The sequence below is a fragment of the Aptenodytes patagonicus genome, chromosome 1 (genome assembly GCF_965638725.1).
Source record: "Aptenodytes patagonicus chromosome 1, bAptPat1.pri.cur, whole genome shotgun sequence".
NCBI lineage: Eukaryota > Metazoa > Chordata > Aves > Sphenisciformes > Spheniscidae > Aptenodytes > Aptenodytes patagonicus.
The window spans coordinates 45,916,088-45,938,781 of NC_134949.1; the positions used below are offsets into that span (position 1 = coordinate 45,916,088).

General features: G+C 35.9%; 1 protein-coding gene across 3 annotated transcripts in view; it reads left to right on the top strand.

The window, feature by feature from the left end:
* Window positions 1-22,694, top strand: part of METTL25 (methyltransferase like 25) — a 64,591-nt gene that overhangs the window by 1,526 nt on the left and 40,371 nt on the right. For all 3 annotated transcript variants that reach the window (XM_076333787.1, XM_076333805.1, XM_076333796.1), the window contains 4 exons: window positions 6,485-6,649; window positions 11,471-11,571; window positions 17,115-17,747; window positions 21,117-21,261. In XM_076333787.1, the coding sequence (XP_076189902.1) occupies window positions 6,485-6,649; window positions 11,471-11,571; window positions 17,115-17,747; window positions 21,117-21,261 (1,044 nt within the window). The remainder of the gene's footprint in view (window positions 1-6,484; window positions 6,650-11,470; window positions 11,572-17,114; window positions 17,748-21,116; window positions 21,262-22,694) is intronic.

Here is a 22,694-nt window from a genome sequence, read left to right on the forward strand (position 1 = left end):
ATGTGGAGCTGTGTACTTTTTGGCATAGAAGACAAGCTAAGACAATGGTTTGGATTTGGAAGGAGATTGAAGAACTGTGAATTGCTACATCACTTGTAACATTTCTTTCTTGGATCTAAAGACCTTCAAAATATTAACTGTAAGACTCATTTTTAAAGGGTTGAGGTATCTGGGAAAAAACCCCACAGAATTTTTTTGTGCGTGAAAAAGACACTGGATTATGAATTAACTTCAAGAGCCAGATGGAAACAAGACAGTGATCGAGTCAGCAAGCAAAAGTGTTGGGAAGCAGCAAGGAAAAACTTCTAATGTTTTTGACAGGGAATGTCAGAGTCAAAACTGATTCAGAGGAACGGGACATAAAATTAAATGTAAATGGAGGCTGGAACAAAACTAATTACTAGATGAAGTCATCAAAAAGAAAACACTAAAGGAAAATTGCCCTGATCTTACTTGTTTCTATGGGAAAGCCCATGGAATTATTCAGACACTGAAGTGGTGGCCTGTAGAGTAGAAAGAGATTCCGAAAGGCAAAGTATTGTTTTGTAGATTTTAAAATTGGGAAATCATTTCATGATCTATTTTCAAAATGCGTGTTACAGAATCTGACACAGAAATTACTGGAACAAAAGACACGTGGCTGAAATGAAGCATGCGTTTTAGAAGGGTAGGAAGCCTTCATGCTGTGGCTAAAATACAACATTTCTTCTTCGGTTTCTGCAGGGGTTATTTCTGCTCATTAAAAAAAAAGAGAATTGCTCTTTTTTCCTAGCCTCAAAATTATAGTATGCTGTTTAACATCTGGAAGGTTTTGAGACACTCTCAAGATTTCTCCAGTATCGTGACAAAATTGGAGGCACTGTAATGGAATGGGCATGTGCTTGCTGATTTGGTTCATGCCTGACTCGTTGGACTGCATGGTATCTGTCCATCCAGACATACGATGAAAGTATGTCGTAGTAGAATATGAGTTTCTCAGTGAAGATGCCTGCAAACATCTACCTATATTTGAAAATGAATGCACTGTTAGCCTGCATTAAAATTAGGATTGGGAAACTTATATCATAGCTTATTTGAGTGCGTTAGTACAACTTAATAACATCAGAGATCAGAAACCAACCATTAGAGATCTTGAAACCCAACATAAACAGAAATTACTCGTCCTTATATTCTTCTAAAATATTAACTGTATGTGTGGTGGTTCTTCAAAATTACCAGATTTACCTTGAAATGAGTACCAAAAGGCTCTCATAACATGCTATCATTCATAGAACTGCCGTTTTTTGGAGTGTGGCTATGAGAATGGATTGATTTTGCATGCTCAAATGACATTGTGGTCATGTACCCCAAATGCCTTACTCAAAATATGTGTAAAATGACATTTTGATTTCACATGGTAAAACCTTTGCTTCCTAAGAGTTTGAGAAGAGTTTGTGAATTTATACATTAACAATCCCCAAACTATTATGAAAAGTTTTCTAGAATCTGTTTTAATAGGGATCTCAAATTAAATTACAGGGAAACATAAGCTACATTTGACAGAATTGATCTGAAAATGTGAAGTTGTCAGTTCATACACACATAGCTCTGCAAACTGAAAAGTAACATTATTGCAGATTGGCACAAAACTGTTATTCTGAACAGTATTTTATGTTACTATAGGGTTTTTGACAAATACACATGCTGAATTGTAGTTTTCAAAGCTAGCAAGCAAGAAATTACAGTTCTGTTGTACAGTATTATATGCAAGAAGATAATCATGTTACAGAACGTTACATGTTCTGTAAATCAGTTTCAAGTATATTTTCAGATGCTCATCAGATGATATTTCACTGTAACGACCATATAAAGGGTGGAACCCTTGCTTTCAGTTGTACCCTACAGAAAAATTTCAGATCCATTTTTAGATATAGAAAACTGTTTTATATTTTTATACATCAAAAAGCTGACATTTGCCATATTGCATCTTGTTTATCACGTCATTGCTGTAAATTGGACACAGGCACAGAAAAATCTGTGTTTAAGTATTTTCATATTTTACTGTAAATTACTGTTTGTACTATAATTCCAATTTTTTGGCATATGTTTCTTTCCTGTGAAGATTTATTTGCAAATGTATGGACTGACTGCTTAAAAGGCATACTAGATTTCATCTTGTGAGCAACCAAAGTAGAAACATTTTGAGTAAACTAACATTTTTAATATTCATAAATAATATGTAGTCCGACAACTGCCATTCCATAGCTTGAAGTCATGCTTCAGATACCTTAATATAGTTGGGTTTTTTTCGTTTAGTTGGCAAGCTGGGACAACAATTTAAATTTGGTAGGACTGTTATTACAGACAATATACTAGTGATCTTGTATGAGATCCTACTAGTTCTGTTCGTGTTCTTCCATCAGATAACTGAATTCAGGGAAGTTATAGAACATGGGTATTACTGCATTTAATTTCAGTTAAGTGAGATTTGTAGGGAGAGTTAATATATTTTATGTCAGGTGCTGAAAAAGTGAAAGCAGGCAAGCAGTGGGTTTATAAGCTTTTCATGAGTACTGACAAAGCGGGAGAAAGCTCCAAATTTCAATAATCAGTCTTTAACCTAGGAAAGTTATGATGCTTCAAGAGAAGTTGTATTTGTGCAATATAGCGGGATCGGCAGGAAGTAAGGTGAAAGGAAGATTGGGTCACTAAATATTGTGAACTCTGCGGAATATTTGCTTGTGCTGTTGATCTTGGTGAGCTGTTTGAAAGTTAGATGGGAAAAGTAAGGATAAATTTCTTCAAGGGCATAGGTTTAAGGAGTTGCCACATCAGTGTCAGGGTAGTGTGGTGTAAGATGGGTATGTGCATGGTTGACGATAGTTTTCTTTTTGTACTGTAGCAAGTTTGTATATGTAATTCACGTGATGTTTATTTCCACAGTGATTGTTGGGTGAAAGTTGCCAATGAGGTGTACAGTATGTATTCCGTACAGAGGAGATGAGAGATACTGTTTTCGCTGTGTTCTGGATGATGGCTGGTGTTGTGGAAGCCGAGTGTCTAGTCAATGGCATTCTTGCGTTTGGTGATTTGGTAGATGTTAAGGGTATGGCCATTACGGTATCCAAGGAGTTGATGCTGATCCAATTTGAAGAAAGATGATTATAGACCTTGCGGTAGAAATGGATGAGAAAGCCCTAGCTTTCACTCCGGATACATCTGGAGTGTAATTACCTAAACAAAATAATTAACTCGTGGTAGCTCGTGCAGGCATGTCGTCCTTGTGTGCGTATCTGTGCCCATTTTTTTAATTAACTGTTGTCTGCTCAGAATGACTTTTCTGGATGGAGAGATCTATATGCTGGCCTAGACCTTGTAGAAACTTCCGTTGGACTGGGATGCCATTCTGAGTTGAGATGGTAGGCAAGTCTGATGCTTTGAAACAAACCTTTTCCAGTATCTATTTCGGTACCATGCATCGGAGGGCTGGTGTTAACATTGGCATAGTGAGTTTATTTCCAATAAAGGAAACTAATATACTTAAAGATCCTGCCTATTGTAGCGAAACAAATGTCTCAAGTATCGAAATAGATCATGTTTATAAACAACATATAGGTACCTAATTTGTCAATAACGTTTGCATTCATTTCTGCCTTTTGAACTAAAGCAAATACATAAATGTAATATTTATGATACCTATAGGATTTCAGGTTGGTTTATATTTTTTCTGTTTATTTCTACTAATACCACTAGAAAGTTGACATTAAGAACAATTCTAAGCTGCTTAATATTACTGAAAGAATACTTATATCAGTACACTTGGAGTCAACAAAGGCATCTTCTAATAGACTTGTTATGTGAAAGTGACATGTTTTCGTGAATTTTATTGCTTTCCTGTTATATGGAGGAAGCATGGCAGTATTTCTTCTTGCACCCCCAAGTATCTGATGCTACTGTAATGATAGAAAGCACATTTTTTTCTACTAGTGATACAGTTCAGTGTATTTAAAAGATAAAGGTCAATTAAGACCACCCAATATCTAGCCAGACATTTTGAAAAAATACTGCTTATAAACCAAAATACGTTTGTGTATGTGACATGTCATATACATGTATGAAAATGAAAATTACAAAAATCAAATTTTATTCAGATGTTTCTCATGCATCTCACATATGTTAAAGAAATATTTTGTAACAGGCTGACGTTCCAGTGTATTTTCAAATCTCCTTTCTTTCATATAATGTTATGTCATGAAGAAAAGAAGTGGATTTTGGGGGAAAGGCTTTTGCTTGACTGATTTTTGTTTTGTTTTGTCATACAATATTGGCCAGTATATTTAAAAATGTGTGCCAGTTGATAAAAAGATTGTATGTTTCAGTGTTATGTGCTCCAGTTTTCTAAAATGAAAAAAAAACCCCAAACCCAAACCATACTAAATACTATACTAATTCAAAGAGGTCATAAAATGCATGAAGCAAAGTGGAACACCTATTTCTCATCAAGAAAATTAGATTTCTTCTTCACCTGGCGAAACTGCTGAACAGCTGGCTGGTCAAAATATCCCTCTGCACCTTTTGACTTAATGTCTCATGTCTATCGCTTTCTCAATAATTGTTGGCTTATAATGGCTTGTTGAGTCTTTTAAACCTTGTTCTCTTTCTTGACAGATCAGTGATTTCTTCCCACTGCATCAGACCTAAAGATTTCTGTGCATTTTTACTGATTCAGACTACATTAATTTTGCGAATGTCTATAAATTTTCTGGAATGCTGTTCATTCCCAGAAAATCTACAATAAGTTAAATGAGTGAATCTCCCTTAAAAATAAACTGAAATTTTCTTCTTCAGCAATAACTCAAGCTGTGACAGTTTCTTGTAAGAACTCCTTGCATAACATTTGCCCAGCAGAAAGCAATAACACTCTTTGTGTGTAGGTATTCACCTCCTTTTATGGTTGTTGAAATCTTTTTGGGGAAAAAAAAAAAGCATAATTCTGTACATTGTCCAAAAGTGTTTGATTATCTTATCCCATTATATTAGTCTTTTCCATTATTTGCTTGATTTGAAGGTATTGTCAGAAAGGAAATTTATTTTTCTTCAGTCATTTCAAAATGCACACATCTAATTTCTTGTCTTTCTGGAACGTATCTTAAAGAGACATTGGAAGCAAAATTACCCCTTCTTCCTAAAAACTTTGCAGTCTTTATTCTGGTTTAGTGTTTCTCTTTATTTCTGTTCTCTAGTATCATGTTACACCCTTATCCTTCATGAAGGTTCACTAGCTAAAAGTTACTGGATGTTCAGAAGTTCAAACAGGAAAGTCGTTTATAGAGAAAGGTGGCTTTCTTTTTTGATTTTGTAGTAGAGAGAAGTAGAGTGAGAAGCGCCATGGAGATACTGAAATAATATTAATTCTGGTCATAGTTTAGACAATATTTATTCTTTCTTAGGTCCAAAGTTTGTTTGCTGGACTTACGCCGTTGTAGTGTAATACCATGAAAATTAATGTGTTGACACTGTTGGGACTGTTTTCAATAAATTGTAATATATGCATGACCAGTAATTGTGGTCATGCAAGAAAATTAAGAGCATTAGAGGTGAGGTCAATAAAAACAGCTGTATCTGTTGCCGTGCAGGTGGGTAGGCCAGATTCAGGAAAGCTACCGTGCTAGGTATGCACTTGCTCAGTATCTAACCATGAGACAAAAGGCAAACCAGGACACATTTTCTAAATCTTTCTAACAGTTTGTTTGCTGGACTTGCTAGCTTTTGTATATTTTAAAAGAATTACAAATATTTAAAAATTATTAGCAAAACTATGTAGAATTCACAATAGTTTTAGCTAAAAGAGAGAGGAATTAGACAATACAAAACAATCTCAGAATTAATCAATTATTCATACCAATATGTTTCACTTAAAAATAAATGTACATTTTTGAAACTAAGAACTAAGTAATACCAAACTGAAGCATTTCATCCTGAGTCAAACAAAATATGCATTGGAATCTAACTTTGGCTCACACCTGACTGGTAATAAAAACTAATTTAATTCTCCCAGTAGATTCATCAGTTACAAAGCAGCTTGGAAAGTATGCCAATATAGTGATTGTAAATCAAAATATTTCACATATTGAACAGCTGTATTTCTTAAAAAATCTAGTAGTATATATTGTCAGATGGGGTGACTAGGAAATGAATAATGAGCAAGTTTGTAAACAAAGAGAAGTGATAATGTTGACTGAATTCTCTTGTCGATTATACTAAAGTAGCTCTGCTAAAATAATAGCTTTTTCCACATTTACACTAGTTAAGCTAAGAGCAAAATTTGACCTCGGTTCTGAAGGGGGAATACAGCTGAAGAAAAATAATGAATTTTCCCACTTATGCAAGCAAAATAAATGGTTACTTCTGTCTGATACCATGTATTTATTACTTGTAGTTCTCTGTCAGCACTATTACAGAGTCATTAAGCCCTGTTAACAGAAATCTTTTCTTTTTCATATAGATGATGACACATTTTCCAATGTGTTTTGTGAAAACTCTAAGAAGCTTATCAATGTACATTTATTTGCCCTGGCTGCTAAGTATTATTCTTTGTCTGACCTTGGAGTGTGTACCCCATTAGAAGACGTACTTGAAGCACTGAGAGGAGACAATCAAGGAACAACAGGTATATTTACATTTGTATTTAAATTTTTATTTTTCACTGTAGGACCTGCATAGGTTTGGTTTTGGAGGGTGGCTTGGTTTTTTTTTCCCCCTACATGCTTCTCACTTCATTTTTCATTTGTTCCTAGATAGTTTCTCCATTGTCTTTGTTAAGAAAATGGATTCTCTTGCTAAAATTTGAGCAGAGGGGTCACAGCATTCAGTACCTATAGACCCTTCCTGAGATTCAGTTTTAAAGGGGATGAGATAGGCCAGCAGGCACATTATTATTTGAGTTGTCTTGTTAATTCTCTTTGTTTCTCTTCTCCCTGAGTGGCAGGAATCATGGTTGCTATTACTGCTTTTTTTTAAAAGTCTCACCCTAAAATCTGGCAAGCGAGTTTCTTTGTTACATCTTTTGTTTAATATTAAGTATGTGCTTTGGCGTTTAGCTGAATATGGCCCAATAAGTGTTTGATGTCTCAAAAAAAAAAAAGATTTTATTCATTCAGTATGTTTTGGACCAATACCAAATATATGTCATAAAACTAGAATAATTTCATTTTCTGTAGTTAAATAAATTGGATTAAATCACTCTCAAGTTGGCATCAAGTTGGACACTGGAAGTCTTGCCCCTGATTATACTTTTTGTATCAGATGATAAACTGGTATTTATACTTACTTTGGCTGCTGTCATTTTCACTGAAAATGTGCTCTTCATCGAGTCCTCAGTCATTATAGATTTGTCACTGTCTTTCAGATTTCTCATTAGTTTTTCAGAAACAGACTGAGCAGCTCTCCGCCTTTGCTTTCTAGTGTGTTTTATCTCTGTAATATGTTAAAACTGACATTTCTTATCCTAAGTGATAACACCATTATATATGTTGGGCATCTCTCCCATTTTCTACAGCTATCTTCTCTTTCCAATTTTGCCATTTTCCATGGTTGACTCCCCAGTTTTCCATTTTTTTCAGAATTACTAAAATGCCATAGCTAAGATAGTCTTAATGGTTTGTTGTGCATTGGTCTTACTGTAAGTTTACTTTCTGGCTTCTTTCTTTCTGCTGTTAGTTCATCTGAAGCCCTTTTTTCTTGTTTGACAACTGTATGCTGCTTTTCTTTCACTTGCTTTTTAGCTCTTTTCATTTTTATTATGCTCTCATTCCCTGCTTAATTTTCTGTAATTCTGTAGTTCTACCTTGTTATACTCATATTTGAGTTCATACCTGCATTAGCTTTCTTAGACAAAAATGCAAGGATTCTTTCATCTTTTTGTCATGCAGAATGGAACATCAGGAATAAGACAATTGCTGAATATTTTATTCTGTGTCTTGCAGGAGTGCTGCTCGATTGGGTAACTGGGGCCTGGGTTTGTGATGCAGTAATTCTAAATTGTACTTCATAGAAAAAATAAAACGTGTTCCAAATGTATACAATGGTATTATAATTCAAAACCTTTGTGTTGAATTGGCAGTAAGTATCAGTTAAATTAACTTAATTGAAGTTCCTGGTAATCGTTTGGCAGAAGCAAAATACCAAATTATGGATTCATAACATGCAAGTTGGCAAATGAAAGTTGTGATCTTTTTACTTTAAGCTATTTTAGATATTTTGGACTTAATTCTGTGTTTCAGAAAATATATTAATTTCCTGACATACTAAAGCTTGCAAGTCAAGAGAAGTGTAAGTCTGAGAAAATTGGCATCCTTACAATGGCCTTGCTCATATTCTGAAAAGTATGCATCAGGATAATTCCATTTATGTTTCAGATGTTTTTAATATATTTTCTTGTTCTGAGACAAACATGCTTATGATCCTATTCCCACAGTTTGCATACTTGCGTAGTTCTCTTAACTTCTTCACCATCTTAATGTAGACATACTGCTGTCCTTCCTTGGGACAATTGGTAAGCACAAACATTTTAGGCGTATTGTAGACACAGCTACTCAGAGTGGAGTTCTGAGTCTAAAGGGCTTTCTCCATTGCTTCCTAACGAAGGTCACTGTGGTCCCTTCTGCACCATCAGGTTGCTTGCACTGAACACACGGGTCCAGAAGAGCCTGGCCAAGGGGAGGAAGCCAGCAGGGAGAATTTCTCTTGTTGCAAGGTTCATATCTGATACAAGAAGCGAGGGTTGCCAGAGTATTGGATTAAGAGTACTCTCTACCTTTGCAATGTGTTTATGGCCAAGGTTGTTGTCATGCAGTGACTGTTTACGAATCTGTCTTTAAATTCCATGTACTGGAATATCACTCTGCCTCAATGTTTTTTTAGTATACGGTTATCCCAGTCCCTCACTCTGGCTTATGGAATTAAATCATAGTAGTGTAGCTTCTGTATAGGTGGTGTTGTCTGGTGTGGACTGTGAATTTCTTTTTTTTATCTGGTATATCTGAATTTCCACAGGCAGCTGGGGTATAAAACCCCTGCACCCTGCCATAGGAGATCTTAGGAAGATCTGCATTAGCCCTGTAGAAAAGACAGTCTCTCCTCAATTTGTTCAGCTTCACAACTACAGATGTAGCTGTAAATGGCATTGCAGAGTTGAAGCAGTTTTTCAAATGGACAACAGCTACCTGTGCTAGGGGTTCACAATGGAAATAAGCAGCATTTTAGTACCAGCTAAAACTAGTAACATTAAGCTTTCTGTTACTCCATTATATCCAGGCTACTTCTGTGAAGTATTCGAACCCCACTTTCTTTTTTCATCACAAAAGAAGATGGATCTCTAAATTTCTTATGTTTTTTTTAGATTAGTATTTGTTCTGTTTGCATCAGTTGTACACATAATAAGGAAATCTACATGTATAATTATTTGTCTGAAGAAAGTAATTTTGTGATAGCAGAATGAATTTACACAGTTTGTTTAAAACTAGTGTACATATTTTTTTCAAATTTGCAGTTGTCTTGGCAATATAAGACAGTCCCCAAATACAGTTTTTCTATTACATTGTAATATGTCTGCTTGTTTTTAAAAATGATGTAAAAAAATCTATCAGAATTTTGCAGAAAATGCAGCTTTATAAAAAATCCATAATTTTCTGCAAACAGTATAATTTTCCCTGAGCTGAAATATAAGCAGAGTGTTCATTCTGCAAAAAGTAGGAAAAGAAGTCTAAAAATGGTTAAGAAATGTTAGTAGCTAAGGTGATAAATGCTTTATATATGTAGGTATAAGCAAACTATGATTTTTCTAGCTGGAACCTCAGCTTTTGTAAGTTGGGTCTGGTTTCTGGATTTCTGGATTTCTTTCATGTTTAAAATACTTAATTTGGCTTAAGTACTCTCTGAAATGGTACTTCACACAGTCTCTTGAATTCTTACTATAGCAAAGAGTAAAAGGTGCAATATGTGGTGACAGTGCTGCTTTGGAGAACAGTCAAGCAACTTTTATTTCTGTCAAGAAGTTAAATGTCTGTTTCTTTCTGTTCCCGTTCTGCTTCTTTACCTGATGAGCCTATCCAGACAAAAATGTTCAAATATAAACAAAAAAAGAGACCTTTATTCTTTTTTTTTTTTCCTGTCTTTTTTTCTTTCATTTGAAATGCTTACAAATTAAGAGTTTTTTAGGACACCGTGTAATCTTCACAGTTTTAAAGTTAAGGAGAATCTTTAGTGAAATGACAAACACTTGTTTCTGCTATTTGTTTTGTTTAAAAGTATTTCAGTCCATTTTTTTCTTTTGTCAGTTCATAGAGTCTATATTAGATTTTAAGTATTGTCATAACAGTTTATTATAAAAAACCAGATGTTTAAGAAATAGAGACATCCTGTGGGTTTTGGGAAAAATAGAAAAAACACTAGGTTTCTCATGAGCTCAGTTCAATTCCCCACTCTCTTTTAAAGGAGTAACACTCTTGGCTCTGTTCCCAGCATGATCTGATCAAGGAATGAACATAGTTTTTTGCCTAATGATCAGTTTCTGGACAGATGAACGCATACTGTGCAAAAAGCAGAGAATGGGAAAGTTAATCTGCCTAGTCATGTAGAAAAGTCTTGTTTTCTAGGAGCGTGCTCATCAGTAACGGTCCAATTTCTTCTACCATCGCTCAGACTTGCAAAAATTTCCATCAATTTAACTAGAGCCAAGTGTACTGTAGTGTTGGTCGCCTAAGAGAAATGTTTGGGTTTTTCCCAAGGGAGCGACTTCTGAGCTCCTCCTTTGGTTGGGGGATGTAGAGATTAGCAAGTGGGCGCTTGGTATTCTCCACAAGCAGTAAACCTGTGGTAGAGATTGTCTCCATCTCATTAACACATTCTCCAGCAACACTAAAATGAGTGATTTTCTGCCGTAAACATGTAACAGTTCCATAACCCATCCATAGGGTAAATAAAGAAAATAAAAGTTCATTTTCCTTTGAATTTCCCCAGCGTTGCTCATAACTTTTATTTGGATATCTCCCACTTGATATTGTGAGCAAATCTGCAGAATTAACAAGCCGTACTGTGTGATTATTAATTGTCCCTGCCCTTATATTTCATATATGTAAAGGTAAACATGGTAAACAACACAAAAATAAGTATTTTTTGATGAACAGGAAGAAATAGTACAGTTTTATAGTAGTAATTATTGTCTGCTATCTGGTCAGGTATTAGATATGCTACATCTTAAAAAACTACACTAACAGTACTAAGTTTTACAGTGTGTTGAATTTTACTAATTCATCTGTAATTCCGAAGTTTAGTCTTGTAATAATATAGTGAGTTTTTAATTAAGAATTACGATCCTTAAAATATAAAAATATTATAGCATATTTTTAGGCTGGTATTTTTTCTGATTGATCACAAATCTTTATCATTATGGGTTGTGTTAATGTGTATTTATTTTCTTAATCTGATACAGGTATCAAAACTGATGAGTTTATGAATAATAAGAAATCACATGAAGTGCAGGTGATGTCAGAGCTGGTAGACAGCATAGCGAATTATTGTGGTATAAAGCAGGTAAGAAAGCATTTCTTACTGTATTTTACTGTGTACCTTCCAAATTATTCTCCTTATTGTGTTCCAATACATCATTTTGATGTTCTATTGCTGCTGTTCTTATTTTTTCTGTAAATAGCTAAAGAAGAGCCTTTAGGGCCAAGCTGAAGGACAATTTTGTTTACAAATGTATTGTTCCAAAGGAGCTGCCTTTCAGTGAGTCATAGTCATTTTATGACTCATGAAAAATGTTAAGAAATTATAATCATCCTCTATATGTTGAGCAGCTAAAAATTGTACTGCTTTTTTGCTATGCACGGGTACTGCCATGTTTATCAGTATTATATTGCTGGCAATTTACCATAACCATCAGTAGGAGAGCAAAACTTCGTTCTTCTCCTTCTGTCAGGCACAAAAGAGTGCCACATAGAAACCAAAGCAGAAAATCTGAGAAATTTTGAAAGCTCATCTTATTCTGGCACAAGAGATTTAAAGTGTTTCCTATTGTTTAATGCCGTTCACCTTTATTTAACATGGATTGAGATCTATCAATTAGGAATTTAGTTATGACCTTTTTAGTTTGAAGAGAGACCAGATTAAGCAGAGATTTATGTGTGGAGTTCTACATTTGGTAGAACACGTATGAGATCTGGAAACCCAACACCATTATCACCCAGCAGTTACTCTATGAATTGGCCGTTTCATACATCAGATGGCAAGTTCATCCTTGGATGGTGAAGAATTGCAGGATTCCTTTCTCAAATTTGATTGTAACTTACCCTTTTTTTTTTTTTACATGTAGTTATGATTGCACAGTGCACTCGATCACTGTTGCATTAAAACCTCATAGACGTTTACTTGTGGATCTGTTGACAAAACACAAGCATCACAACAATACTTGACTTTTTTGAGTATCGTATTTCACGTTCTATTAGACAAAAGCACACCAATACCATTTCCTCAGTTGACATACATGTAATTTTTCTGTAAGCTTTTTCAGTGTTAAACTTTCTGTTAGATTCCATATCTTAGATCTTTGTTGCGGTAAGACTAAATTTGTAAGTATCTGGGTGAACTGAGCTGGTTTAATCATTTTAAGATCTATAATGCTAGTAACTGGCTAATGTAGCTTCATCCTCGCTTTAAACTGTAGATGACTAGTGGCTCTGGACACTGCATTTGATTCCTTTCTACATCTGAGCTGCACTTGCTTTCTGTGCAAGGAGCTGCAAGTGTAAATGGAGACTAATTTCCTCCAGCCTAATATTAATTCCCACAAATATTTGTGCTGGACAAACTATATTTGTTTAAAACCAAAGATTAATAAGGTATCTGCCCAGGTTTTATGCTGAACATATTCCCTCTGAGCCTTTATTTTTTCCTAAGTAAATATGTCTGAGTATAGTTTAAGATCAACGTGTCAGATTTGGGTAAGGGGGAAGAGACAGCTGCAGGTGGGCACGCCGAGTCTGTATTACTATGGTCTCTGATATATCTTCTCCCCCATATTGTGCCTGGTCTTTGTAATGGGAGAGCGCTAGTTGGCCTGCTTCATACCTGCACCAGGGGGGTTGCTAAAAATTAATGGTGTGGCCAGTCGTGTGCCGAGGGTAGAGTACATGGCCGTGCTCTGTTCAGTTTAGTGGTGGAGATGTAACTGCAGCATCCTGAGTTGCTGCTGCTGCTGCCACCGTAGACCGAAGGGCAGGCGCCAAAACTTGGATTCAGCTCTGAGTTGCTGAAGCTGAACTTTGATTAGGAAGTTATTTGGCTCAGACTGAGTTTAATTTAGGTATAAGATGCAGTACCCTTGATAGGTTTGGGTCAGGCTTGTGGCATCCTTGGAAACAGAGATCAAAGCTCTGAATCCTGACCATCTGTTTTGTGAGGAACGACTGATGAAGGCAAAGTTTTAGGCAGTCTTCTCCTTACAACTGGGATTACCAAGTAAATAGCTGCAATTAAGGTCAAATATTACTGAATGAGGCGCAATCAATTTGTGAGCATCTATGCTTACAGCGATGGAAGGCGATCTCTCCAGCAGCTCTTTCAAGAGCTGGCCGTGGTGACAAGTGTGGGTGCCCTCAACAGCCATAAAGTGGATGCACTCTGTAAAGAATAGAAATACAGTAGCAGCAGATTTGTGAAAGTAATTTCTTCTATCATTAGCATGTTTTTTGCCTTGCTTACCTTTTGCTTCAGGCAAGTATTAGTTGTTCAAGTGTTGAAGACATTCACGTACTGAAAAAGCTGTAGGAGAGTGTAGTTTGCTTATAATGCAATACTGAATGTTCTCTGCGTTTGCTGGAAGGTGGTGTTTCATATAGCATTTTCATTTAGATTTTAAATAGTTCCTGTGAGATTCAGGAATGAAAGGAAAGGAAAACCCATATTCAAAGAGTAAAAGAGTAGAGCCACCTTAATGACCTAACCTAAGCCCCAATGTAGCTGGTTACTAATAAAATCTCAAACCAATCATTATTAAGTATCTGTCAATATGCTGCAATTTCATGCAGTGATTATGCACTTCTATCAGATGGCTTGGAGTGTCTTTAGACAAAGGATTATTTTCTGTTTATTTTTTGAAAGAATTGTAACATTTAATGAAAAATATTATTGCAGTATATCACTGAATATGAAATGCTGACTGCTCTATATTAACTTTTTTCCATTTTAGTCACTGTAGCAAAATTTATTTGTGCAAAGTTACAAATCCCAAATATATGAAAAGAGCTTTCCAGTTACATTTAAAAAAAAAAAGAAAAGCCTCCTTCTCGTTATTAAAAAAGCGACTCCTTTTGTTTTGGTTACCTTTCAACTTAAAAAAGTATAGGAATTGTAAAGTTTTAGGAGAGTTTTTTCCGTATTGATTTTTTTCTATCCTTCTCGCAAAACAAAATATATGCAGCATTTAATTAAACAATCTAGAGCTATGAAAACACCACACATGTTTTACAACAACACATGTCCTCAGGGTGTTTCTTTCAGATATTACAGATTGCTGGCGGCTTGAAAAATGCCCTCCATTTCACCTCCATACCCATGATGTATAATGGGTGGTAGAGGATATTGCTCTCTTGTGGTATTTTATAATGTAGTATAATAAATAGTAAAATGAGAATAAAAGCAGAAATTTTATTACTACTGTAATCACTTCTAGGTTAATGATTTGAATTAAAACATCAAAGCAAACTAACTAAAGCGTTTTTTTCAGTTGTTTACTGCCCCTTTTAAGCATTGTTCCTATTATACAAGTGGACCTTTATTTTATAAAGAAGTTCTTGATTAAACTCTGAAAAGAAGCCAGTGATGATGATTCTTTGTTTAAATGCACATTTGTTTTCTTTAATGTATTTGTGAAAGTTTTCCTTGGAAATTGCAGCATGTGCAGCAACAGTTGCAATGTGTAATGTAAGTATGATATAATTCTGCATTCAGCATCCATTAAATTTGTGATTTGGTGCTGGGAAATGTTGGAATGCTTCTGGAAACGAAGTTCTTGATTGCGCCGTGCCAGAAACTGTGTTTAAACATAGTACCCAACTCACTATGGACAAGACCTTTGGAGTTCATTATATCATGGAAATTTCATTTTAAAAGTTCATGCTTGGCAGATACGCTATGGATTGCTGATTACCTTTCCTTATGTAATCAAGGGAAGGTAAAGCAGGGATTAATTTAATGCCGTCTATTTTTTTAGCACAAGATCATTGCCTGCTTATTTTTAGTCAAATTTTCCTTTCGTTTTAAAACTATTCTCCCAGTGCTAATTTAACAATATATTACTGTTTTCTTTTTACTTGGAAACAACTAAAAAAACCTTACCCAAACAGCAGTTTGTCTTTACAGCCACTAGAGGTCACATGTAGGAGTTAGGAATAATTCACTAGCTGACTCTTGTGTCCAAATGCTGCCTTTCACAGAAATAATTAAAAACCTTGTAGAAGTGGAGGTGTGCATATTCTGCATAATAGTAATATGTTACATAAAGTAGTGGGAAAAATTATTCCTTGAACACTTTTATTTCCTTCACCTTTAAATAATTTAGGAGAATATTGGTGATAAATGTGACAAATAAATGACATTTTCAAAAAGTATGCTTAGATTATATAAATTCTATTTCACTAAATCCATTCCTGCACTGATTTCATTCAAGAAATTTGAGGATTGTAGCATACCTAGATGGCAAATATGCAGCAATATCACATGACGAGTGCAGGTGAGAAAGCCATGTGCAGCCTGGGTAAACGATTTTTACCTAATAGTGTGTATTCTTCACTGTTTTACGTAGTCTTTACTGACATTGGTTGAAATTTTTCTTCCTAATTCCATGGCTGTATAAATCTTTAACTTTCTTAGAATAAGGAATAAATCTTTCTTTTTCGTTTCCGTAAGAGTATTGCTGTACTGAGTATTCTTACCTGGTAAAAAACTATGCAGTTGAGTTTAAGATGGATCCATGTAGTGTATGCTGCTATTTGGACTTACAAATATCAGTGTAAGCTTTCTTATGAACGTGTGACAGACCAAGAACAAGACATAGATATTCTTGAATTAAACACTTTCAGGAACATCTACAAAGTCATTATATCTAGTCAGTATAATTTTTGGTGGATACCTGAACAGAAGCGAACATTATAATTTTCTTTCCTTAGAGAAATGTCACTGCCTATTCTTGTAAAATATTTTGTTATATATTTATTACAAATTAAAACACACATGATATAAAGCTGTGATTATGTAGTTAAAGGTCTCAGGTTACCCTTCTTTCTGCTATTACTCTTGTATAGTGTTTTCCTTCCTGCATTATATCAGTCACTGAACTAGCACATGCTATCAACTATGAGACGAACTAAACTGTCAGCTAGTTATCCCTTCTATTCACTCCTTCCTCGAGAACAGGCAGTGGGAAGCACATGTGACATATGAGCCCCTTTGTTTTATTACAAAAGCATCCTCAAGTTAATCAAAGCTGTATGGATCATTTTCACAGAATGGGAAAGCGGTATAAATAAGCATTCTAACATAAAAGGGGGTATCAATATCACCTGTCTTTAGGTCACATCTGAAGTGATTAAGTTAGGCACTGAATCTGAAGTTGCTTATTTCTGTACACCTAGTGGTAGTAGACTCCTCAGTATGGGAGCTGGGTGCCTAAAGCTAAATACTGTGAACGCTTTCTTTGCTAACTCTATATCCTGACCCAGTTTAGCAAGGGCAGGTGGTGGTGGTGACGGTTTATGGTTATTTTCTTTAGCAGAGGGAAGTTCTGTGTCAAAATATATACTGGAAGTCTTTCCCAGAAGAGTCAGGACATGTGCATTGCATAAGCATTGCAGTGTCTGTTTTCTGGAGCAAATCAGTTAAGACTTAATTCTGTGTTTTAAAGTCAAAAAGTGGACCAACAAAGCAAAAGAACTAAGTGTATTCAGAGGGATGATACTGATAAGGTAGCTATTAAATCCATGCTTAAATTTTTAGGGAATTATTTTGCATTTGATTGAAGCGTGTCTTGTTGCTCATTAATACAGCGAATTCTATTTTCTTTTTTCCCCATTACCTAGGTGATTGATATAGGTTCTGGAAAAGGCTACCTGAGTTCATTTTTGTCCATGCAATATAACTTAAAAGTTTATGGAATTGACTCCTCAAACACCAACACTAATGGTGCTCATGAAAGGAACAGAAAATTGAAGAAACACTGGAGAGCATATCAGAGTCGAGGAAGAGCAAACCTCAAAAGCCAGAGGTTGGAAAAGGCAAATGGCAGGCCAGTGGAAAGTGAAATTAAATGTAAAGCAATCAGTGAAAAGCCCTTAAATAACGACAGCAGTCTTCAAAGTCAGGACCAAGTGACTATCCAAGATTTAGTTCCTTCTTGTGGTTTCACAGAAGTAGCTACATCTGAAACCAGCAAACAAACTGAAGTTGATTTGGTGACTCGGACACAATCTGATGAGAGCAAACTTTCTGAAGAGATTCTTGCTATTCTAAATGTTCTGCCTGCTGATGCTGTAGAAGTTTCTTCTTCATCTCAGTGTAGCTGTGGGGAACTCTGTGAAGAGGAAAGGGCGCAAAGAAAAATGGCATCTCTCAAGGCTAAAGCAAGCAAGTCGAGTGAATCAAACCTGTATTTTCCATTGACCTCTTGCATCACTGCAGAAACAGAACTCAGTGACATCATAACAGATCTGGAGGTTATTTTACTAATATTTGAAGTAGATTGTCCATTGTCTTTATATTGCAATTTTCATATGTACATAATGTTTGCTGAGTGTACATAGAGTGCTATCAGTGGTGTAAATGAATATTCTGGCCCAATAATGTTTTTCAGCCAGTTAGCAGAAGTATGTCTAGCAGATACACATTGTTTTTCTATTTTAATATATCTGTTGGGATTATTTTGAATATGTAAACCATCCTTTAGAATTTACGGGGTAGATAATAATCAGCTGTCAAACTTAACAGCAGACATATTAGCACATTCGGGTATTTTACAATTGTGGTTATAGATAACTTTTAATTATTATGAAGAGAGTTATATTTACCAGGTAGATGGATATATTAAGCACTGGAATTTCAATTTTCCTGAAATTTCTTATTTTTTAAGTTTTATATTTTTGTAATTTCAATTAAACTTTGAAGGCATAGGAGAATTTATTTTGTCTAGTACTCAGCATAAAAAGTTTGTAAAGAGCCCTATTTGCAAATAATTTTTTTATATTTTGACTTTTCAGCGTTACTTTAAGTTCATTTAGTAATTTACTAGCTGGCAGGGATTGTGTCTACACAAACAATCATAGAATCATAGAATAGTTTGGGTTGGAAGGGACCTCTAAAGGTCACCTAGTCCAACCCCCCTGCCGTGGGCAGGGACATCTTCAACTAGATCAGGTTGCTCAGAGCCCCGTCCAACCTGACCTTGAATGTTTCCAGGGATGGGGCATCCACCACCTCTCTGAGCAACCTGTGCCAGTGTTTCACCACCCTCAGCGTAAAAAATTTCTTCCTTATATCTAGTCTAAATCTACCCCCCTTTAGTTTAAAGCCATTCCCCCTTGTCCTGTTGCAACAGGCCCTGCTAAAAAGTCTGCCGCCATCTTTTTTATAAGCTCTCTTTAAGTACTGATAGGCTGCAATGAGGTCTCCCCAAAGCCTTCTCTTCTCCAGGCTGAACAACCCCAACTCTTTCAGCCTTTCTTCACAGGAGAGGTGTTCCATCCCCCTGATCAAACAAGGCCAAGCCCAAGCTCAGCTGCCCAAAGACAGTGACACGTCTAGAAGCTGTGTGGCTGTTTAGTTCCTATGCCTGAGCTAACGTACATTGATTGGGTAGATAAATTCAGTCTTTTATGGAAAGATAAAAACTTGTCCGTATTCAGTAGTAACCAAACTATTATATTCAGGGGTGTAATTCATCTCTGATTCAAGACCATAGGTTTGTGCTGATGGCCCTATAACTTGAGCTAATAAATCCTGCTGAGTATCTGAAAACGTGTGGAGCAAGCTCATGTCTGTCTGCAAAAGACACCCTGAGCAGCAGGGTTTGTTGATGAAGCATATGCCTTTACATTTGCACAGTTGGATTTTGTATTCTCTTAGCATGTAATTTGTGTGATGTAAAAGGTAGAAGAAATCCTATATCACTGCCTTTCTTTAAAAAAAAAAAAAAAAAATTACTGTCAGAAAAGGTAAAAGCTTCATTGTGTTAAAAAATAGTAATAATCGAACAGCACATTATGTGTGATGAATGTGTGTAATTAAAAAACTAAAATGTGCAATCATTTACATGTTTTAAAAGTATTTTGAGAATTTTTAGAAATAAAATATTTTTTAGAAATAGTTTTACAAATACTTACAATTTTTTATTGTAACCATAAATTGATTTTTTTTCCCTCAGATTTTCCTAAGCTGGGGACAAATGGGGAATGGGTAAAATTAGTAGTTACTGATTTATACCGTAAGTTCTGAAAGTAATCTGCTGATGAAATACGGGTATAGGAATGCATGTTTGTATATAGCCCAGGACTAATATTGAGATATCAAATTTTGCTACACTTAAGCCAACAATCCAGAAAGTACTTTCAGTTATACCCAGGCAACCTCACTGAAGTCAATGGCGGTCTAAAAGTGTACCTGATGCAGACAGACTGCCCTCGTGTTGTTCAGAAGTTTTGAGCATTGTAATGTGTTTCCTCTAGCTTGCATGTGGTAGCCATCTTCCACTAGCTTTCTCCTGAAAGAATCTCTCTAACTTTTCCTGTCCTGGGGTTTAAACCCTGCCCTTGCAAGTGCACATCTTCTCTTAGCTTCCGAACTTTAGTCTTGTTCCACTATTACTGTAATTGCATGTGGAAAAAAGCTTTGTGGAATGGTGAGCTGAAGCTGACTGATAGGAAAAAAGTCTTTAAAAACTAAGCTGGACTGAAACTGAACTTTTGCCACCTAAAAACTTTGGATCCTAAGACAAGGAGAGGGCAAGGACAGAGAAGCAGCACAAAGTGGAAGGTGAAAAGGGGGATAGGAAAGGGGAGGTTTTACTGTTTTGCACATACATATACTATATAATACAGATGGGTGAGAAAATTGGGTGTAAAGCAGCAAAAATAGATGTGCATATAAAGTCAGAATGATTATAGAAATTCAATATAGAAATTCAATCCCAGTTGAATGTCTCTGGGCTAATTTCTTGTTGATAACCTTGTTAATAAATAAGGCTGAAATTCAAAGCAATACCATGTTTACCATGTAGCTTCCAACTAACAATGCCAGAAAGGAAGTATCTTGTTATGAATGGTGAGAAGAGGGATAATTTGGATGGAGAAATAGAGGGAAAAGGGGAATTGAGGAAAAAGGAAAACAAGAAATAGAATGGACAGAAGAACAGCATCTGAAGCTGAAGTTCTTTCTTTGTGCTATGGAAGAAAATGCCCATTTGTTGTTGAGTAGTAGTAGGCACACTGCAAAACTGCGGCAGTACTACAGTTTTGGAAATAACAAAGCCTGCTCTTCACATTACATCTATATTTAGGAAGTGGTTTTGATTTCAGCAACTTAAAATAGCAGAAATGCCATAGATAGGTCCAGCCAGATTTACAGTAGTAAATCTGAAGTAAGAAAAGGAAGTAGCAGTGGTAGTAATAACAATAACAGGAAAGCTAGGAAAGACAAGAGAAAATGGCCTGTGTCCAGTCACCACGCAGATGTTCCCTTCCATGCAGGTAAATCAGCTGTTATTCATAGTCTTGAACTTCTGCTTCCTCATGGCCGGCGAAGGTAGAGTGCAGGGATGCGTACGTAGTTCCTTACCTGAACAAAGCGATGAGCAGTCTGTCGCTCCACAGAGGCAATGCACGATGTTTTCTTAGCACTGAAGAGCTTTTATTATGCATTGAAAAATTCTACAACAGAACAGCAGGAGTCCTCATGGAGTTGTGTATTTAAACCTTACAGCTCGGTAACCATTTGCAGCATGTTTGGGTTTTGGAGTTTGTTGTTGTTATTCGTGCTCTTTCAGTTGAAGAGGGAGATGCCTTATTGTTGCTTTCTTTTCCTTTTCTTCTTAGGACTGTATGATGGTGGGTCTACATACATGTGGCGATCTTGCTGCAAATACACTACGAATTTTTACTGCCAAGCCTGAAATCAAAGCAGTTTGCAGTGTAGGCTGCTGCTACCATCTGTTGTCAGAACAGTTTGAAAACCAAGAAGGTAATTCTTCCGAGCTTAACTTGTGGCTGCCAGTTTGCATGTTGAGAGTATTATACCTTTTAATTAATAACCTCCTTGTGTTTGTTCCTTTCCAGTGGCATATTTAGTATTGGGTTTAATTACATTATGTGGATCATTCACTCCCGGATGCCCTGTAGCTTTTCTGTTACGCCAATATTCCTAATATTCTTACTGAAATTAGGGACATTAATGCGGAATGTTTTTATGTGGTTATGAATACAGCTGGTTTTATTCCATTACTTCACTTGTAAAATGTGGAGGCTTTTTTAGTCCAATAAATTTGGACTAAATATTGGACTAATATTTCATCCTTTTGAAATATTTTGTAGCAGATTTTGCCCTTGGCTGTCTGCATGCAGCTTTCATTTATGTTGAGTTGTACATACACAACTATGAGCAGAATTAAGTCCTTGTAATGTAAGTTATTACTCCAAAGAACACTCATCCGAGTGCTGTGCTCTGGGGCATTGCCAGTTTAGAACATTATGGAACAGTCAGTACATATATAACAGTTTTTCTTGGGGAGACAACCTGGAAATTATTTGGGGATTCACACTATAGGCAAATTTTCCTTCAAATGTGTTTCTTTTTCATTTTTGATAGAAAGTTGGTATCTTTACTTGAAAGATAAATTCTGCATATTGAAAAACATTAAGTAGCTGGCTTTCCTGAGACAAGTGGTATGTAGTTGAGCTGTCTAAATGACTGTCTGCCAAAGTTGTAGAACCTGATCATCATATCAACCAAATTTGAGGGAGGAGCGGGTTGGCAAAGTTTATTTCAGCTCTTTCAGGGAACTTCACAGACAGAAAGGCAGGTGGAACCCAGCTGCTGCTCTTTAACAGTTGGCTGCTCAGGCAGCTAAGGCACAGCTCCAGACTGACCACGACACATGCTAGCTCTTGCTTGCTTTAATGATCTTTTCACCTTGTTTTTGTCTTGCTTTGCAACAATTTTAAGAGTTTTTGCAGTGTATTAGTTTCAGTTACTTCACAATACTTCAGATCACCCCAAAAACGAAGAAAAAGAAAACAGAATTGAAATTTCTAAGTTATAGAAATGCAATTAGTAAAATACATACAATTCCTTTTACATCAGAGTTTTAAAAAATGATAAACTTTTCAGGCACTTGTCATTAAGTTTGTGTGTCTGAAACATTTGGTTGTTTCTTATTATTGCAAAGAGGACACAACTTCCTGTTCTAGCTGTAGGATTACTTCTTCCAGATTGGTGCATAAGGCTGTACTAAATTATTGTTACTCAGACACCACCAAAGGAACACGTGTGATAACCTATTCAAAGTTCAAACAAACAGATGTACGTGCACGGTGGTAAGAGATACTGCAGTTTCATAGCAGTATGGAAATGAAGCCAAATTACATGTTGGAATTTCTAGCTGTTTGATTTTTCTC